The sequence below is a fragment of the Pieris brassicae genome, chromosome 11, assembly GCF_905147105.1.
Source record: "Pieris brassicae chromosome 11, ilPieBrab1.1, whole genome shotgun sequence".
Taxonomy (NCBI): Eukaryota; Metazoa; Arthropoda; class Insecta; order Lepidoptera; family Pieridae; genus Pieris; species Pieris brassicae.
Genome location: NC_059675.1, coordinates 1,675,153 through 1,688,902, shown reverse-complemented (window position 1 = coordinate 1,688,902; position 13,750 = coordinate 1,675,153). Strand labels below are relative to the sequence as shown.

Below are 13,750 nucleotides of genomic sequence, written 5' to 3'. Positions count from 1 at the left end.
ACATTACTGATACAGTATAAGATAATTTCTCAGGGGTTAGAAGTTTTTATCATTCACTTTATATCCTATTATTATCTACTACTATGTCATCTTGAAATTAACAATACATGTAATAATGTAAAGTTTAATTTAAATGTAATTATAAAATAATTGGTTCAAAGTATAACTGTAACTAGCATACTCATAAAATTTTGCATTGTGTGTCAATGATGCTTAATTAATGAGAAATTAAGATTGTAAACATTAGTTAGTTTAGTGGAGAATTCAGCCGCGGTCTTTTACGAGCATTCCTCTCGTCTCCATTTTGTTCAACACTACTCAGATCCCGTTTCTTAGGAGAAGTGTTATTATTCTGAAAAAAAAAACCTATGTAAGGAATAATCATAATGTATTGCCATAAGTAGATAATATAATAACAAGCAATAATTCCTCATAAGCTATTAGAGTTAAGAATTAAAGAGAAAGAAAATCAGAAATGATCAGTAGGTAATCAGCTGACACATACATGTATGTGGTTTTGGATTTTGAGACATACCAGTTTCTATTACTTTTCTTTATCATATGAGCAAGTGTTAAATGTGCACATAGAAAGTACATTAGTGCATGGCCTGGTTGGAATAAATTATGAATAAATAAATAAATTAACAGAGATTATAAAATATTACCTTTTTTTCCCATTGCTGGTGTAAGTATCTTAACAATATGTTTGTTTTTTCTGTGACAATTACTGAAATAAAATTATTAAATTAAACAATTTTATCTAGTCATTACAAGTTGTTGAATGAATGATATTACGTATTATAACACCATTCTGGAAAAACAGAATTACTCAACTTTGTTCAGAAGGAATGTCTTTTGTAGGTAGGTATATTGAAGGCCTCTTGGAACTATTTCTAATACCATTGTCAGTATTAAACAACGTAAAATTTTGTTCGTTGTAAGATGGGAGGTCCTTTAAAAATTCCAACACCGACTGAAATAGAGATGGTAACAATAAGTGTGTCAATTTCTACACATTGGTATGGAACATAATTATAAGCGCCTCATTTATTATAACAATACTTACCATTTTATGTGCTATTTGTGTTGTCTTGGCTAAGCTAATACAGTTTTTCGTACAAAACGTTGAATGATGGAAATAATGTGTTCAATTTACGCTTTAATTTATTTAATATTTTCAGCGACACAGTTTTAGTTGACAGATCACAGAAGTATGTAATAGTACGTAGTAAAACTATACGAGTAAAAGTTAAAAGTGACAGTGACAGCTATATAATTAATCAAAAAATTTACATCTGACACTAACTTAAATTTGAGTTATAGTAACATCATTTATTTTTACTTGAAACTGGCATAAAGTCAAAACTATTTCCATAATATTAAAAAAAATATCATTTATTTTATTATAACTTAACAACAAGATTTTCCTAACTGAAATATAATTTTTTTTCACTCTTCATACTTGGCGTTTTTGCCACTTTATATATTATTTATGATGTAAACTTTTTGCTTGAAACTATCAGCCATAATTTGATGACATTGTCAATCTGTTTTGCTAGTGTCTGTGTCAATGTATCAAATGTAACCAAAACATATTTTAATTTTAGCTTATTAAAACCTTATATTCATGAAAAGTTTTCTCTTATTTCAATTTACTTTATTCGTTTGTCACTCATTCTCCCGGTTCGATTTCGATTTTATTAAACTTACGGAAATAATAAATTAGATCAAATTTACCTATGCTTATTGTTTATGTTAATACATAGTATGTATTTATAACCACAGTATATACAAACCATTATTTAATACCCTAATCTTAAACCTTTAATATTCTTGTTTACTTTATCTGCGTTTTGAAAAAAGAAAATTATTAGAAAGGGCGGCATATATCACTGGGAAATTACACAAAATAAAGTTGTAAAATTATTTCAATTACGTATCAATATTGTATATGTCTAAATTACTATGTATAGTTTAGTAAACTCAAACTATAACCGCACTTACAATCCAAACGGCAAACAAAATGCTTTGTCTGACTTAAAAAGACTGCTCACATCCAGAGACATAAACGCTCAAAGTAAAGCTTGTAGTTATTTGATAGAAGTTCTAAGCCGATATGAGAAAAATTCCGAGGACAGAATTCATTTAGTGCAATATTTGCTCGATAATGACATAACAGTTTTCTTGTCTGAAGTAACTTGTAATTTGGATATTAATTTATTAAGGTAGGTGAAAGTACATTCAAATAATATATTTTTTATTTTATCACAAATCACTAATAAAATATGCAATATAATTGCTACTTTTTAATATAGCTGTAAATGTTTCTACGTAGGTCTGTCTTGCAATGCTTACGACTCGTCTCGTCTATGCCAAGTTTCTTTAGCGAGGACCATGCACCTCACGCTATGTCTGCTGTCTTGCGTGCTATGAACCACTTTCTTGCAACCAATCTAAACGCAGTGGAATCTTGCTTACATTTCCTTTGTGATTTATTAAACGGGTAATTTTTTTAATTACACTGATCACCTTACCTAAATATTGAACCATCTTGAAATATTTTACTAAATTTATTCACCTTGGAATAGTTATGTGTAAGTTAAAGAACCCATGTCTCAAAAACTCCTGAACCTATTCTTATAAAACTTGTACTGTTCAAAAGTTGAAATATATTTTTACAATTACATTATCTCGAACTGATATAGTTTATGAGCGAGCAATTTGTGAACTAATACATACGAAACTTAACAATTGCTCGTTGTCTATATAGATTTTAGACCTATATAAGTAATAATATCGCATATACAGTTCAAACTGATAACCCTTTTGACTTAATGTTTATCGTAACAACAATACCTTTCCGTTTAGGATTAGAGCAAACAAAACAACATCACCCCTTACCCACCAAAGCGCTTACAGCACTGATCAGTTGCTCGCTACATTCAGCACTTTAGCTACTCGTATTAACGTTATAGCTGATGGCAAAAGTATTTTATCTTGCGCTTTAGTGCTTCAAGAGCTGATTTCCTATCAGCCCGACGATCTAACTATACCGAGTAGTATAGCCAAGTATTTAGTAGATGTGGTAAAGAAATGGTTGGAGTTATTATTGGCTGGGTTGAATCATATTGCGTTAGATGGTAAGGCGGACGAACTTGGAATGCTCTTCGTCGTTACATGCCAAATAGGGATGGATTGTTTAGGGTAAGTAAAATGTATAGAAATATCTAAATTTATTTTAAATAAGGCACTTTTGATTATTACAGATATATTTTTTCAAAACATACATATACTACCTTTATGTGATGCATTTTTAATTCGAGGTTTACAAAACGCGTATTTCTTTAAGCTCACATTAAGGTTTAGATTTTTACCGCCTCTCTCATTTTCTTTATTGTTTACGCAAAGTATTACTAAATATATCAAGAGACACTAATCTTCCCAATTAATATTTGTCCTTAAACAATTGAATTTGATTTAGTAAATTCATAGAGATCGTTTAGATGATTACAATACATATAACTACCATTTTCTTCATTCATCATCATTCACGGCTAAGGGAGAGCATACTAGATACCCCCTGTTAATTATTATCCAGTACAAAAGGTTTATTTTCGTCAAAAGGGAGGAAAACTTCACATACTATTTCTCCATATCAAAATATCGTTAAGTGTTCCACGACAAAATTCTTGGATTTGAAAATATTTCAAGAATTCTTGAATACGTCAATTTAGAAATAGGTAGGAAAAAAGCTTACTTCTTTCATAAAGACTGACAAATCGAAGCGACGACTTACACGAGTCGTAGTACATGTACTACGGTTGCCATTTGTCTCATAAATTCACATTTATTATGATATAACTTTTAGACTAGTAAATATTTTCGAGCAAGCGAAACCTCCAACGGCATTCGTTACCAAAATCCTTGCGGATAATCAAGAGATTGATAATTTAAAAGATTGCTCAAAATTTATGAAACTTCACATACATCGAACGCTCAATGAGATGGTGATATTTGTTAAGGTAAGATTTAAGGTTAAATAAATTTAGATTAAGTTAACTCCGGCAATGACACATATGCTGTACGAGCCAAGGCTGTACATTACGCCCCGAGAGTATAGCCAGACGTAGGTACACTCTTCAACTTACATTTGTTACATAGCAATTAACATTGATGTACGCGAGTGGTTAATATAGAGTAAAAATAAAATTCTCAATTACTTAAAGCGCCCCGATAACCCAGGAACCGTTCGTCTGATCTGTTTTGTATATAATATTATTTTCTAAAATAATATTAACGTAATTAACATTAATATTATCAAAATCTTTATTAAATTCATGCTTATTAAAAATTCTCTGTAGTCTTAGTTGTATTTGTATTATATTATAATACATTAAATATACTACTACTATACTATTACATAGACGATCCTACGAATTATTTGTCTACTTCCGTGGATTAAAGTGTCAACTCTCAGCTTAACATTGCATGCTTGACACAAATAAGTTTGAAAAGCGTACACCTGTTTGTATAGCAGTGTATATCAATTATTCAATGATACTTTTAGGATAACATACAAGATTTAGCAACTGAGGTATACAGTACATTCATCAAATTGGTTTTAAAATTTTACCAAAAAATAGACTCCGAAACGTTGTTCGATTTTAGCGAACTTTTGCTATCCAAGGGGTACTTGGCCATACTACCTCAAGTACAAATACTAAGGTATATATTTTGAATAATCGTTAATTATATATCTTAAGGCAAAGACACGAAAAAACAACTATATGTTCATGTAGTTCGCAATGTACATGATATGGACAATAATTATAAGTTATTGATTAACCATGTTATGTTATGTCTTTTTACTTTATAATGGAGTCATGGAAACATTGAATTTGCCTGTCCACCAGGACATGGAACACGTTTACAATACTTTAAAGGAACGTAGGTTGTTTCACTTTTCTGACTGCATTCAATTTCAGTCGTAATTCCTAACTCCAGCAATCCATAGAAACCTTATAGAGTTTATCACCTCAGTAAATATCTCGGTTTATTCACAACAAGCATTCACTTGCTATCCAGGCTCCTTATGTAGTTAGAGAACTGTATATCAGGAGTCTTCCAAGCATAAGCGATTTAAAAATTCTTCAATTGTTTATGCTGGGAAGTCCCAGTCATATTACGATGGCTTACAAAATCCATTTCTCAGAAACGATATAACAGTGCGAAAAGTAAGCACATTGGTACTTGGTGAATTACTTAAAGTTCTCGCTGAGAAATATTTATACGTGCAAGAAACAAACTGTAAGGAAATATGTTCTAAGGAAATTCATGTAAGTGAATATTTTACATACAATAGTTAAATGACGGAATAATGACTGTGCACTGATAATGACAGTTGACAAGTAACGTCATTGCTCCGACATATATAACGACGTACTTTAATCATAGATAATAAAAAATAAACGGCAACTTTGTACCAAAGAGTTTTAACTAGAAAGAGCTCGATGTATGTTATATATGACATTACATTGACCCTTTTAATTAAATTAAATCTAAATAGTTTAGGTTACTCCTAGTGGATGCATATTTATATACCAAACTTAAAACATGAATTTTTCGCAAGATAATGTTGAAGAAAATAGTTGAAGAATAAGGCCGTTAATTCAGCCGCTTGGCGAATAGTAACATTATATTTCTCATGTGATTCCGATTTTGCAAATATACGTTCAATGTGTTTATAATTGGAAAGTACTTCGATATAGAAAGTTCATAAAGTAAAAAGAGGAAGCACAGTATTTAATTTGGGAGAGGAAGCCAAGTTATATGAAACAAGACGTATCTGGGTCACATTGATCTTAACCGTGTGAATATCCGTTAATCACAAACTTACCACGTGTAATATTCATTGTTAGATATTAATAAAAATAATCCAGAGGCATTACTACCTAAAATGGATCCATTTTCGGTATAAATAATAATTATAGATTTTCGATTGAACATCCCCATTGACGCTTCCCTCAAGATGTTTCATTGCGCGCGAACAAAGACTAATGTCACATTTTTATGTTTAGTAGACATAAACTAACAGTAATTGAATTCGATACCGCTATCGCTATTGGAAGTTACAGAGTATAGGCAGGCACTCAGCATATAACATCTGGCAACAATAGCTGGAATCAAACCTAAACATATCAATCAAATATACATTTTTTTTATCCTACATAGTAATAATAAAAATAATTAAAAATCGAAAATTAAAACAAATTTGAAAAGTTTGAAGTTTGACCTTGAATTTCCTCGCTGTATTGCGATACTTATTCGTTGAGCGAAGAAAGCACCAGCTCAGAGCTTTCACCGGTACTATCTACCAGGCGCTTAAATGTTTCATTAGAGTTTAAATTCTTTGATCAGTTTTATTTAAATAATCAACCTTCTGTTTGACACATGTCGATATATAGATTGGAGTATTAAATGCACACATAATATAACGGCTGGCAACGCACTTGCTAGCCTTCTGGCGATGTGAGTGTCCATGGGCGGCGATATCACTTCATCAGGTGAGCCTCCTGCCCGTTTGCCTCCTGTTCTATAAAAATATATATATAACATAAAAAGTGTATTAATGTAATAAATAAATATGTCCATTGATGCACAGCTGGACCCAACAGGGTTCAGGGATGAGAGTCGCATCTTAAGTCAATCAAATATATGTTACTGATTAAAATTAATATACATTAATGAATGTTTAGATTTGTATAAGGTGGAAATTTGTTGTCTGACCTGCATATGCAACTTGAATTTTAGATGGGTCTGATTGAACTTCAAAATGGATTAGAAAAACCGCAAAGTATCGGACTACAGCTGCAAAAGAATCACCCTTATACATTATTGATTTACATTTACTTTTACTGCCAGTCCACGGAGAAGTAATATTTTATAAATATATTAATACTATTTTTAATATAAAATCCCATCAAGGCAATTCAATTGGTGACCTTTTTAACAGACTAAAACATTATTTTTGTATAATAAAATTAGAATTTCATTTTTACGACCAATTTTTTTTATAATTCAACTTAATAATTTGAGGACTTGTTTTTTTTATATTTAGCCCAGGCCAAAAGACGATGTCTGTGTACCTTCTAATTGGTCTCTATTTTCTCTGGTTTTTATTTTTAGTCATACATTTTTATTATTATATATAGATTAGAAATAATTCATAGAAATTAATTATGTTCCAGCCCAGAATCAGCTACCGCTCCTTTACTCCCGAATCTAGTGCAATATATTTTACGTTTACCGAATACGTTCAAGCCTCCGTCCTACATAATAAAGGCTCTTTGGCTAGTTTTTGCCGTATGTACCGTGATTTGCTTAAATTTCCCCTTTTTTGGTCAATTTTATTGTATGGATAATAATAATAAATTGGCGCTTTTATCGTAAGAAAAATAATCACTTAAAGCAACACAAATACAACACAAGAATGGTAGCTCCATTTATAAAAACACTAATGAATCTCAATTCAAAATATACTGAACAATTGCGTCAGCAAACTCCTCCCAAACCTTTAGACAGAGTTTGAGGATTTTTTTGATAATTTCGACGTGTGTCAACCGCTAGTATTTTATAATACAAGAAACTGCAAATAAGACACACACCAATACATACTTTGTATTGCGCAACAAAAAATCATTTTAATTCACACACAAAATTGTCAATAATGTTTTTATTCCATTGCAACAGCGCTATATTGAGATAAGTATATCAAAATTACATACAAAATGCATACATACTTGCTATAGTACCATCGCTATTCTAATATCCTTAACGACACATTAAATAGATATACATATATTTAGCAAATAGATATATGTTAAAGCTTGAAGACACATAGATTATAATATTGTATTATGCACACGCTTTTGCTAAAATAAAATAGGTTTAAAGACTTTATTTCTCAAAAAAGACAACAATGTCACTTTCATGAGAATAATACTTGAGATTACATTGTAGTCGTTCCTAAAATAATGCAATAAACTTAAAAGTAAAAGTAACCAAAGATATGAATAAAAATAAAAAATAAGAAATGAATTTAAAAGTAATTTTGTCTAACATATTCACTTAGCTTCGATTTGGATGAATTAAAAGAAGTAATATTTTTTTTATATTTGTGGGTAGTTTATTCTACAGCTGTAAAATAAAATCCTTAACAGATGTCGACTATATCGAACGGTTCTTTAGAGTCGTTAGACCAAAGAGTCTACTTGGAGAAGGCATCAGATCGTCTAGTGTCCATGTTACAGCCGGAGCCAGCTGCGTTTTATACCCATAACCCAGCTATTTTATTCTGGGCTTTCACGTCGTTACGGAGTCCGCAGAATATAAGATTTGTTGTGGTACGTATAATATTTAGGGGTTTTGTTCATTACATTTGACAATTGGTGATTCTCCTATGACCATGTACAAATACTTTTTCGTCACGAACCGAACCCATATAACTGATATCAAAGTTCGTTTGTTATAAAAAAAATGGGACTTTTGGAATTTTTTTTGGGAATGTCCCATACATTCCAAACACTTTATCCAAAGTGATAACGAGGGGGACTGCGGGTGTGTTGCCGATCTTTCAGGAAATGGTACGCTCTTTTCTCGAAGGCTCCTAAGTCGTATCGGTTTAGAAATACCAACTGGCAGCTGGTTCCACAAAGAGGTGGAAAAAATGCCTCAAAATGCTCAGTGTTGTGGAATGCCAGGCATCCAGGTGGAATTTTGGATTCTCCTTCGACTTCCAATGATGAAATGGAACTTATATATTTTAATTGTGTATTTATTTTTTATTTTTATCCAAATTTTAACACAGAAATATAGTGAATATAAAACAGAGCTCTTAACATCCAATCCATCCATTATGAAGATAAATGTAACATAGTTCTAAAAATATAAATTTTTTTTAAATTCGACAAAACCGTTTTTTATCATAAAAAGGTTCTACTTACTATTTAACCACATCCGTGCCTTAATGGTTAACAGTGGCGCATAAGTCAATTGTCATTGTAACGAAGATATGTCGGCCCCTTTGGAGTGCGGGATTTCAAAGAGTACAAATTGAAATTCTGGCGATCGCAAGTAATAGCTTTGAGTCTCTAAACTGGTTTTGCTTAACACTAGAAAGTAAAACAATTACCTAGCGGTTATTAACTTGAACATAGGTAATTATTACATAAATGTAATGTTATATTCATATTGATCGATGTATTTTCAAACAGAATATTTATATTGACTTCAAAAACACCGAACTTGTTAGCCTCTCAGCGTTGCGTGGCCATCTGCGGTGGTTAGCAGTCCTCTAAATGGCTCCGTCCGTTTTTTAAATATCTTGCTTAAAGACTCGTCTAATTGCACTGTGATGAGAAGAGAAAGAGGAGTATTATAGTTGAAATGATGCAATTAGTTTTGTCGTAATTAAACCAAACATTATGTTTATTAGTTTCATAAAATATAAGCCGTCGTTATTTCGACAGCCTTCAGACATGAAGACGTGGACGTCGAGGCAGAATACGAAATTCCACAATTAACCGTTTTTTTAAGGCAGTTTTGGCCGCGTACCACTATAAGTCCAACCAGCTGCCCACTGAAGTATCTCCGAATCAATTTCAATTTTGGGTCGTACAATAAAACTCTTGAAAGGCTGGGAACGCACTGGATTTGAGAGTGTCCATGTCACTTAACATTAGATGAGCCTCCTGCCAGTTTGCCCCTGTTATATTAAAAAAAAACCAGCTGCCCACTGAAGTTTTTCCGAACCGATTCGTCATGAGGTCCTTCAAGGAAAAAGAAAGATTTCTAAGAAGGTCGGCAACTCGACTCCTCTGGCATTGAGAGTAATAACTTAACATCAGGTGAGCCTCCTGTCCGTTTGTTCTATAAAAAAACGCTGCTCGTAAGCCATTACACGCTATTTTAAAATACGTTTCCCAATTAATAGTTTTGAGATCGAATTAAGTTGAATCTCTCGAATATGAGCAAAATATATTAATTACTTTACCAGCGACTTGTAATGAAGAATATTTTAGTTTTGCCAATGGCTTAAAACTGAAACAACATTACCTGAAGAGATAGCTAAGGAACCGTTAGTATGGGAATTACTCTTAGATGTAATTTTACAATCGAAGGATGCCAATATCGTAGCGAATTGTATGAAAGCCCTCTCCAATTGTATGGAGAACGGTGATAATGAGTTAAAAGAGGAATTTGGTGGAATAATATGGGCTATGTTACCGAAAGTATTGTCTAAAACTTTAATTGACTGTGAAAATGAAATTGGTGCGTATTTGTAGCTAAGTCAGAATCATTATCTTATCTTTCTCTTTATATGTATAATTCTACTGTATGTCAATGAACTCGTCTTAAACGGCTGCACCGATTTAAATGATTTTTTTTGTATGCGTTCACAAATCACCGAGGCCGATGGCGCTCCAGGCGCTCCAGGCATCTAGGTGTGCTTCTGTACATGCACAGAGCATCTCAGAACTCCTTAAACAGTTTTTGATTCTAACTCACTGATTTTGATGAATTTTTTTGTGTGTTCAAGTGGAGTCGAGGTTGATTTACATTATTAGTTATTTTTTTCGTAGAGGACAACTTCTGTCGGATCTGGTAGTGTTTTATATCACTTTTATTTGTCCAGATTAATACCGGTAGCTAGAGTATCCGACATCTTAGGAAAAGACTAAATACCACCAATAACCATAAACAAAAAACAGCATACCGATTCTTAAAAAGCAGGCAACACTCAACGGGAACATCCATGGGCGGTTTAACTTAACATCAAGTGAGCCTCCAGCCCGTTGCCTCCAGTTACGTAAAAAAAAAATACTTTTCGAGCGAGGTCTTGCCTCGTTCTTTTCAGCAGTTTTCACAAATGAAAGTTTTAAGATGTTTCATATTCTATGTAGTCTGTACACAAAAAGTCTGTAACATAATAGGCATGTTTCAGACACAAACATATGTCACATACTGGACGTAGCAATAAGTGTACCTCCAGCCGAGTTAGACCAAAGTATATGTTACAAAACAGCTGTACTAATCACCTCGCTATATTCTAAAACAATATCTGAAGCGATTGAATATGAAACAAAATGTCAATACAACTACGTTTGCTTGAACGTAAGTTTACTGCTTTTGAAGTTTTCCTGTGACAAGAGTGAATCAAAAGGTTTGTATATTATCTTTTGCAGTAGTTTAGTTTTTAACATTACTAGCTGGATTTCCTCTGAATGAATTCCACATAGCATTCCTTCGTCGATATTTTAACAATAACTCTGGTTCATACAAATTAACACTTGTTTTATAATCTAAAAAATAATGTTGTTTTAGTGTTTTTAATTTACGGTAATTCGTCTGGGCTCTACTTTCTATTAATTGATAACACTACAAGAAAACATAAAAACCTTTTTGTATAAAGTTGGCTTTTGCGATAGTTATCAATAGTTATAATATTTATTATTATAACCAAAGGTTTCGAAAAATCTCCTTCAATCAGACCGACCGAAATACAAGAGCATTTATTTTCAAACTTTTTCATGTAAATTTTTTGTAATTACGACCCATAGTAATGCATTAAAGCCAAACTCAAATTTCGTGTTGACCAGTCTAATCAGCCAATCAGTGTTCCTGCAATACATTTACAGTGATCCTCACATTCACAAATAAGCCAGTGTTTTTGACAAATGTAATAGCATCAACAAGTAGTGCGGACGAAGAAGTCGCCTGCGCAGCTTTACGACTACTTTCATACCTGGTCCATTACTACCACAAGAATAACTACCAAGTGAGTTTTAGAGTAAAAAAAACCCTGAGATTGTTGAAATTTCCTTGATCATTCCTTTTTCTAGGCTTCTGTGTCACATGCCGCCTCTATTGTTTGGTGGACGTGCTAATTTCCTAGTTTTTTTTAATTTCAATGTGCAAGTATTAATAACAGATATAGACGAAAACTTGATATGGGTTCAAAGGCGCGACTTTATGGTTTACGTCGAGCCTTTGTGGTGACATTGGTAACATTTTTCACCTTCGTGTTAAAATAACAATATTTGATTTAGAAAACGATATTTAATCAAAATGTATGGAATAGCACACTGCATTCGTTCTATTTGAAAAGTTCGCGACAAAGATTATTGTAAATTGAAAAAAGGAAGTTTATAAATATTACCAATACGAATCTATGAGAAACGAATTTGTTAGGTTAGAGTTCTCTTCTAGGCAAATAAACGTAAAAATATTTTTGAAATTTTTTCTTTCAGCCAAAATCCTATCTTCAAATAAAAACAGATTTCATTGTAAGATCTCTCCGCTTGGACAACTCTAATGAGCATACAATCACCCTACACCAATTTATACATACAGTACTGGCTTCCGGTTTTAACACCCCTATTATACTCACTACTCCTGCACAGGACCAACAATACGATGCGTTTAGGGCTTTGATGTTTAGAGTTCAAATTACTTTATGTAATACGGTAAGTATTACTGACATATTTTACTCTTTAAAACTAGCGACTTGTCGTCAAGTGTAAAGAAATCTAATTCTGTATTAATACATGCAAAAGCTTAAAATATAATGAAACGGGTAGTAGGATGGAATTTCGCTTCCTTCGATCTTAGAGGAGGATCCTCGAATAGTCGAACCACTGCTCCAATATCTGATGTAGATGTGAGATGCGGTCGGAAACAGTTTGTTAGCGGGATTTAGGATATGACGTAATCACGCTGATGACACAGAAGTGTGCTAAAGTACGTAGCTATAGGCTATAATATAATTGAAAGTGTAATTTTATTATAAATTTGTTAGTTTTTCAATAAGGCCTTTTGCATTTTTGGGCGAGTTACCTCCTAAAAATCAAAAACGATTCCGCATGACGGTTTTCTGATTATTTACTAAAATAAGTATGTACTGTAGCTGCAAGTTTTGCCGATAACTTTCCCCTCGTACTTGAATATTTGGGGTGGCAAACTTCCATATTAAAGAGTAAAGCACCAACTAAGAACTCTGCACATAATATCATTGAAACCAGCGAAATTGCAGGAAATGTATTTCCCTAAAGCTCGTACATGTTCGTCCTACTACTGGTTGGAGGCTGTGTATTCCGTACTGTGTTTATAAAAATAATCTAAAATCAAAGGCCTGCAACCCACTCGCAAGACCTCTGGCATTGAGAGTGTCCATGTGCATAACATCAGGTGAGCTTCCTGCCCATTTGCCCCCTGTTCTATAAAAAAAATCTTGGAATTGTAGAGGCAAAATCTTCACACCCAAAAAATATATCTAGAAAATTTACAAAAGCATCACTGAGTACATTTCTAACTCCGATATATGTTTTAGGATTCCAAGAATAGCACATCAACTGGATGGACAACACTTAGCACTATATTCCGTCACGCTATAGTTTACAAAAATGATCCCGACTTAGTTGCTATACTAACTTCCCAACCATGGATATTTACGCTTATAAGATTTCAAGTTGCCCAAGAAATTACATTGGAGTTTATTAATTTTCTTAAAAACTGGTTGAACCTATTTCAAATTGCAATTAAAAAGGGTAAAGAAGAAAGAAAGTGTCGTTTATCGAATTATGGTCTAGTTCCTCGTACTATGGCGTTGTTGAAAAAGTCGTTAGGCGAAGATTACTCCGAAACATCGAAGGTAGTTGAAGATATTTTGGAAGAATGTTTTAATAGAAAGTAA

At 32.7% G+C, this 13,750-nt stretch overlaps 2 protein-coding genes across 2 annotated transcripts; one reads left to right on the top strand and one right to left on the bottom strand.

The window, feature by feature from the left end:
- Positions 1-110: 110 nt before the first annotated feature.
- Positions 111-1,231, bottom strand: LOC123716336 (DET1- and DDB1-associated protein 1). Its single transcript, XM_045672025.1, has 4 exons — positions 1,067-1,231; positions 835-973; positions 666-727; positions 111-352 (listed from the first exon to the last, which is right to left on the bottom strand). Exons 1-4 carry the CDS (start codon positions 1,067-1,069, stop codon positions 248-250), a joined length of 309 nt encoding a protein of 102 aa, XP_045527981.1. The 5' UTR covers positions 1,070-1,231; the 3' UTR covers positions 111-247.
- A 734-nt stretch (positions 1,232-1,965) lies between these two features.
- Positions 1,966-13,750, top strand: LOC123716452. Its single transcript, XM_045672216.1, has 14 exons — positions 1,966-2,225; positions 2,336-2,503; positions 2,869-3,204; positions 3,869-4,022; positions 4,568-4,725; positions 5,213-5,336; positions 6,811-6,932; positions 7,248-7,362; positions 8,220-8,402; positions 10,080-10,329; positions 11,003-11,221; positions 11,697-11,836; positions 12,309-12,524; positions 13,388-13,750. The coding sequence occupies exons 1-14, from the start codon at positions 1,966-1,968 to the stop codon at positions 13,748-13,750; spliced, it is 2,808 nt and encodes a 935-aa protein (XP_045528172.1).